General features: G+C 26.6%; 1 protein-coding gene across 1 annotated transcript; it reads left to right on the top strand.

The window, feature by feature from the left end:
* The first annotated feature begins 6,574 nt into the window (after positions 1-6,574).
* Positions 6,575-7,702, top strand: LOC145104055 (uncharacterized). Its single transcript, XM_079041336.1, has 2 exons — positions 6,575-6,728; positions 6,816-7,702. Exons 1-2 carry the CDS (start codon positions 6,575-6,577, stop codon positions 7,700-7,702), a joined length of 1,041 nt encoding a protein of 346 aa, XP_078897462.1.
* The last annotated feature ends 514 nt before the right edge of the window (positions 7,703-8,216 follow it).

The raw sequence follows: 8,216 nt of genomic DNA, 5'->3' as shown, positions 1-8,216 counted from the left end.
ATATTCAACTGTAGATTGAAAAAGTTTTGATTTCTTTTTTGATAAAACTAAACCCTTTTCTTTAATTCTTTGTAAAACCTTGATGACTGCATCAATGTGTGTTTGTTCATTCCCTTTTGTAAAAACAATTATATCATCAATATATGCAAGACAAATATGATCTAAACCATTTAAAGTTTCATCCATGAATAGCTGATATATTGCTGGTGCCTGTTTTAAACCGAATGGAAGGACATTCCATTCATAATGCTTCTGAGGAGGACATGAAAAAGCGGTTAGTGGTTTCGTATTTTCATGTAAGCGTAATTGCCAATATCCGGATTTTGTGTCAAATGTACTAAAATGTGTATTTCCTTTTATTTTTTCTAAAATATATTCTTTTCGTGGTAATTTATATGAGTCTCCTATAGTAGCATCGTTCATTTTTTTATAATTAATCACCATTCTTCGTTTTCCCCGTTTTATTTCATTATTATTTTCTACATAGAATGCAGGTGCAGAATGGGGACTTGTGCTAGGTCGAATGATTCCTTTTTCTAGTAGTTCAGTGCATTCTTGTTTAAATTCAGAAACATCTTTTATACTATATGGAATTTTATTTGGAATATTACCTTTATCATTAGGATTTTTTAATAATAATATTATTTATTGATTATTTCTATTTTTTAAATGATCTAGCGGGTTTTCACTACATACTTCTTCAAGTTGTTTTTCAACAATTTCTTTAGCGAACGTTAGTAATATACGTAGTTGAAAACCAACTTCTTGTTTGATTATTTTAATAAGATCATAATGTTTGATAATTGCAATTTTTATAATACCTTTTGTCGGATGATTGAGACTTATATGATCATTTGTTTGTATAAATGATTGATATAATTTAAGGAAATTATTTCCTATTACTAAATCTATTCATGAATCATGTTGATATATAGTTGGAGTTTTAAATTGTGCTTTTTCAATTACTATATCTATGTCTCTTCCTACGAACCAAATTTTGTGAATTGATTTATCAGCAATTGTAATTTTTAATGGTTTTTTTTTATTTTTTCCAATTTTTTAATATCTTTCTTCTTCCAAAACATAAAGTATCTCCTGTATCTATATATGAAACTAGTTCTTTATCTTGTATTTTAGTTGTAATAAAGGTACTGTTTGAGTTAATATTTGTTTTTCTTTTACTCATTAAAGTTAGTTTGTAAATTTCTATATCTGTATTTAATTAATGTTTCTACTTTTAAAGTTTTTATATTAACAAGTTGTGTTTGTTAGGATAGTTGAAACATTGTGTATTGTTTCTAAATTATGATTTTGTGATTTTTTATATTTCTTAATTCCTTCTTTTAATCGAGATATCTTTTTTTGCTGCTTTTTATACTCTTCTTTCTCTGGTTGTAATTTTAATAGGTAGTTTTCTTCATATAATAAAGTATTTTCTAAATATTGAATAGTTTTAGAGATATTATAATTTATTTTCCAATGGTTTTTTAATATATTAGTCCAAAGCATGTTATCTTTTCAAGAATTAATTTGTACTTTTGAATTCATTTTAACAAATTATTAAAGCGTCTGAAAGAAAATTAATTGAATTGTTAATGTTTTTTATTAATATTTTAAAATGATTAATTTGAGTTCTTAATCTTCCAATTTTAATTAATTGATATGCAGTATAATTCTTGCTTTTAGAAATTAGTTCGTGTTCTTCAGATTCTTTTTCTTTTAAATGTTTTGTGGTATTTTCTAAATCTTTCCATAATTTTTTAAGTAAATTAACTTTATATTTATTATCGAAATTACAATATATTTGGGTTTTGTTGCTCATTATTTATTTTTACCATGTAAAATGTGGTTTAATAGTGAGTGATTTTTGTTTAAGTGGTTCTTTTTTAAGTGGTTCTTCTTAAATAGTTTTTATTTTTAAATATTTTTCAAGTAATATTTTCTGTTGAGTTACACTTTACAATAGTTCAGGAATTTGTTTTAATACAAGTAAACTTTCTACTTCTATAATATTATTTAATTTTTGACTAATTATATTTAATTTATCTCCTATTTATTTATCTTCTTCAGAACTAAGACCAATATTATATATTGTTCCTTGTGGTAAATTTTGTGGTATTTCTATAATCATTTCTTTATCTAGTATGCATGGTTTTGTATTTTGATATGAACCTTCAAGTGTTTTAAAATATTTTAAAGAATTACTAGATGATTCTGTCATATTCTTAAACTTAATGATCTAATCATTTATTTAATATCTTCTAATTTTTCATTTTGATTTTCAGTAGATGTTGTAGGTTGACATTCCGAGATGGAGGATCTACATGTTATAGTTGAAATTGGAGGTTCTATAATTGGACTTCTTTTTATTAACGGAGTAGTTATTATTGGTTGAAAATTAGTTTCATTAAATATTCTGTTATTAGTCATATTTGGTGATTCAAGTGATAATAAAGGGGTAAATAATTTATCTATATAAATTCTATCTTCTGTGTTAAATGTAATACTATGATGAAAATTTTTGTTAATGCATAATTTATTTGATATGTAATAGTAAACGGATGATTACCTTTTAACATTGAATTTTGTCTTAATAATTTATATCGTACGGTAATACTATTACTTAGATTTTTATCTTTAAGACTTAATCCTAGTTCAATATTAATATTAAATTTTATTTTTCCTTCAATTAAATTACATTTTCCTTTTGCAATAATACTTTCTTGTTTATTAATTATACGATCATCTCTGATTTCTAATTCTATTGGTGTATCTAAATCGCTAAAAGTACTTTTTAAAATTACTTGAATAGTTGATATATGAATATAAGCAATTTTTATTCTATCTACTTCTTTAATATTAGATAATCTATTTCTAATTTGTTGTTTATTTATTATGGGTATAATAATATTTCCTTGAGTTAATTCTATAGGTATTGGTTCTTCTCCTATAATTTTTCCATAATATATAATATTTTTTCTAGAAAAGAAATTTTTTAATGTGTTATTTCTAAAATTATGTTTTTCTGATAGTGTAAAATTTGATTTTTTTATAGCATCTTTATTAATATTATTTTTGTTAATTATAGCATCAAAAGTGTATCCATATTCATTTTCTTCGTTATTAATAATGATTGGTGAATTTTCTATTTTTTGAGACATATTTAAAAGATTAGTTTTGTTATTTTATCTTCTAGATTTTTTATTTTTTCTTGTTTCCAATTTATACTATTATTTATTATATGTATTGCTTCAATATTGGATATACAATTAATTATTGATATGTTAGAATCTATTTTTAAATTTAAAAGAAATTTTTTAGATCGTTTCAATGTTTTACGAAAAAACTTTAATTCTTGTTTAATAATATTTAAACTTGAAAAACTCATGATTATAATTTTTAAAATGATAATTTAGCTTTTCTTTAAATGGTACGACTAAAAATCATAGATTTTAATAGGATGATAATTTAGCTTTTCTTTCAATGGTACCACCATTATAAATATCATAAATGAAAATCTATGATTTTTAGTCGTACCATTGAAAGAAAAGCTAAATTATCATTTTAAAAATTATAATCATGAGTTTTTCAAGTTTAAATATTATTAAACAAGAATTAAAGTTTTTTCGTAAAACATTGAAACAATCTAAAAAATTTCTTTTAAATTTAAAAATAAATTATAACATATCAATAATTAATTGTATATCCAATATTGAAGCAATACATATAATAAATAATAGTATAAATTGGAAACAATAAAAAATAAAAAATCTAGAAGATAAAATAACAAAACTAATCTGTTAAATATGTCTCAAAAAATAGAAAATTCACCAATCATTATTAATAACGAAGAAAATGAATCTGGATACACTTTTGATGCTTTAATTAACAAAAGTAATAATAATAAAGATGCTATAAAAAAATCAAATTTTACACTATCAGAAAAACATAATTTTAGAAATAACACATTAAAAAATTTCTTTTCTAGAAAAAATATTATATATTATGGAAAAATTATAGGAGAAGAACCAATACCTATAGAATTAACTCAATGAAATATTATTATACCCATAATAAATAAACAACAAATTAGAAATAGATTATCTAATATTAAAGAAGTAGATAGAATAAAAATTGCTTATATTCATATATCAACTATTCAAGTAATTTTAAAAAGTACTTTTAGCGATTTAGATACACCAATAGAATTAGAAATCAGAGATGATCGTATAATTAATAATCAAAAAAGTATTATTGCAAAAGGAAAAGGTAATTTAATTGAAGGAAAAATAAAATTTAATATTAATATTGAACTAGGATTAAGTCTTAAAGATAAAAATCTAAGTAATAGTATTACCGTACGATATAAATTATTAAGACAAAATTCAATGTTAAAAGGTAATCATCCGTTTACTATTACATATCAAATAAATTATGCATTAACAAAAATTTTCATCATAGTATTACATTTAAAACAGAAGATAGAATTTATATAGATAAATTATTTACCCCTTTATTATCACTTGAATCACCAAATATGACAAATAACAGAATATTTAATGAAACTAATTTTCAACCAATAATAACTACTCCATTAATAAAAAGAAACGAAAAGATTTGTTTTCAAAAAATTAGTACCAACAAACCTTATTAATATGAAAACTTTACAAGAAAAAATAGGAACACTAACTAAATTATTCGCAGCACTAGAAATTTCATCCGAAATTGAAGAAAATAATACAGAAATAGAAAATAATTCGGATAATAACGATGCAGAGGTAATATATGATTTTTCATCCGATGATGAAAACCCTTATTCAAATCCATATAAAGAATCACAAATAATTTTGGATTAAAACGAAAACAATCGTATGTTGAAGATGATTATCAAAATCAATATATTTATGGACCACCTTCATTAGAGGAAAATTTTTTATATAGACAAGGAATGGTTAAAAATAAACAAAACAAATGGGAAAAAATACTTCCACAATACATACCCAAATTATTTACTTTTCTAACAAATTCAGATATTCTTTTTATTGATTGTGAACAAAATCCCGAAGCAAAAGTTCAAGAATGGAGTAATAAAATGGGAATTTAAATTCAATTAACTGAAGAGTTAAGAAATCTACATCCAAAATTTTTTCTTAATTATATTATACATAAAACACAAGGTAATGCATATCGTTTCCTTTCATCTCTCGATGAAACAGAAACAATGATGATAGCTACCACTGACGCTATGGAAACATTTAAAAATGTATTAAATCAGCTTATTCAAGAATTCATAGGAAAACAAATAGAAGATAAAACATCCCAGGAAGCCTTTCAATTAGAATCATTATAACATTTAACTAACCTACGAATTTGTAACATGTGTTATCTAGACCCATTTATATGTGAATATTCTGAACATTATTATAATCTAGATTTCACTAGAAAAAAGATAGTATTAGATATGTTTTACCAAAAATTACCATCATTAGTAAGTCAAAGTGTAATAAAAGATTTCCAAGAAGCATTACAACAAAATAAAATTGCAGATACTTTAGGAGCACGAATAAGTATATTAAAAGCATGGATGCAGAAAAAATGTTTAGAACAAAAAACAACACAAGATGCAAAAATTGATTTATGTTGTGATACCCTTTCTAATAAAGTTAATCAATATGGTTGTAAAGACAATAAAAAACAACAATATAAAAAGAAAACTTGGAAAAAACAAACTTATAAACCTAAATATAAACAATATTATAAACAAGGTGAAAGAAAATATTTTCGAAATAGAAAACAATATAAACAAAAATATCAATCTAAAACAAATTATTGTCCATAGAATAAAAAAGATTGTAAATGTTGGATATGTCAAGAGGACGGACATAAATCTTATGAATGTCCAAAAAAGACTGAAAGAGAAAAAGAAACAAGTTTATTAAAAATTGCATATGATCTAGGATATGAACCTATAGAAGATTCAAATATAGATTCAGATATAGATATTTATGCATATACAACTGATTCTGATTCAGATGCAGATAGATAATCCTATGGAGAAAGCATTATTGGGATTAGAACGTGAGGGAAACCTCATTTCTAACCCATCCAAAGTATACATTACCAAAGCATACAATGGTATGAAAATACCACCAAAAGCATACAAAAATAAAGTATACAGTGATATAAAATATATCACCAAAGCATACAATGATATGAAAATTCTCATATCATCATTTGAAATATTAAAAACAAACAAATATTAGCAATCATTCAGGTACCCAAGAGACGCAAATATTTAATCAGCAGATATATTGAAATGGAAGCAATCATGAAGCAAATCAAACACTAGTTCAAACGAAAAGAGGAGCAAGAAGCATCATTAATCAGACAACTTGAAGTAGTCAGACGTGAAAAAGAACAACTACAACAAACATTACAAATTTTATTATCTCATTCAGTACCTAAAGAAGAAGCAGCTAGTAGTTCAACAACGAAGCAACCAAAAGAAGAAATTTAAGAAATATCATCCGATGATAGTCAGCTACAAATAATACTCAAAACATAAAAACAACCTATGACACCAAACCAGGAAGAATATCCACCACTTCAAGCCGATCATAAAAACATAAAGAAATGGTATGTGATTTTCAATGGAGAAAACAAAGGAATCTACGACGATTGGGGAATTGCCAATTCATATATTCTTGGAAAAAACGTCATTCACAAAAGTTACAAAACAAAAAATGAAGCAGAAGCCGCATACAACGAAGCATACAAAGCAGTCATAAAAGATAATGTTGAATGTTCGAAAACAGTTCTCCTTACACCACAAAAACCCATATCCAGCTTTACCCCACAAAAACCTGTATCCATCCCAAAATCCCTTAACCAACTAAACGCAAAAATTGCCCTTGAAGCCATTCCATCAACTAAAGAAAAAGAAGCTATGAAAAAACCATCTGCTCAAAAATTTTCCAGATTATGGGACAGCCTCATTAAATACACCGAAGTCCATTCTTTAATGGGCTTTTACCCAGTAGCCAGGCGACCAGGCCCAAAAGCAGTATTCCTAGCAGATCTCACTGACCCCATGACTTTATGGGACTATTTCAGCCATGGATTCATAGACACTATCTATCTTGATGGAACAAATTTACATTGCATCAGCGAATTCCCATCAGCTGTTCAAACAGTAATCAGAAGCTACAAAACACGATTTGCAAAACAAGAAAGAGGGTTATTTATCAAGATGCATTCAAGTTACCCAATTTTTGATGAAGATTCTCAATTACTTGTTCCAAGCATTACTTTCGCAAATATGGGGATAAGCAACGGCTCAAAACCAACAAGAGATGACCTACCCCATGAAATACCTACACAAGACCATTTGATTTTCGCACTTGCCGGTGTCTACTTAGCATCATCTCGCGTAGGCAATGGTAAAGATCAAAAGTCAATAATCAGAGTAAATTATGCCAGTAAAACCTTCGTTATCTATTATCTAACAGACAGTGAAATAACCCCGGAAGCATTAAAAGCAATTGAAACTTTCGAACAGCCGTTCGAAAAATTTTCACATCACTTAGTTGAATTACCCGCTGATTTAAAAAAACAGCTTTGTAAACATATCATGCATGCACCACGACATAATTGCAGCCATTGTAAAGACAATATGGAAGAAACGCCGTTCATAGAAGACTAACGTCAGCAATGAACAAAGCACACATCATTCAGAAATATCTGTCCTTTCGGTGGCGGGAGGAATGTCGGAATGACAAAAGCAATGACATATTAAAAACATTATTAAAGACACGCGTCCTTTCATTGTGGAAGGAATTGTAATTATTTGTCATTTGTCTTTTATAATTATTATTGTCAATGTAATATAAAGTAGTGTAAGTGTCGGTAGAATAAAGTATAAGACCCTCAATAGTCTAGGGGGCTATATTGTAAATATATATGTCGTATTGCAATCAAACACCGTGATTTCACAGCAGCAATCTCCAGAATAAACTCGTCGACGGTCAGAACCAATCATCACCGGTCATCTTCGGCTAACCAAAGAAGCTTTGACGAAGCAGCATCCACCACTGCCCTCCGTGTTCTCGATCATCACTACCAATCGGAGCCGCAGATCGTCGATCGACCATCTTCTCCGACTGACGAAACCCAGCGTTGCACAAATCAATCATCAATCGACGACCGTAATTCGTTTC

Source organism: Lactuca virosa, chromosome 4 (genome assembly GCF_052849685.1).
Source record: "Lactuca virosa cultivar CGN04683 chromosome 4, Lactuca_virosa_CGN04683_v6, whole genome shotgun sequence".
Classification (NCBI taxonomy): Eukaryota; Viridiplantae; Streptophyta; class Magnoliopsida; order Asterales; family Asteraceae; genus Lactuca; species Lactuca virosa.
Note: the sequence above shows the minus strand (reverse complement) of the source record. Positions and strands in the feature narration are given on the sequence as shown.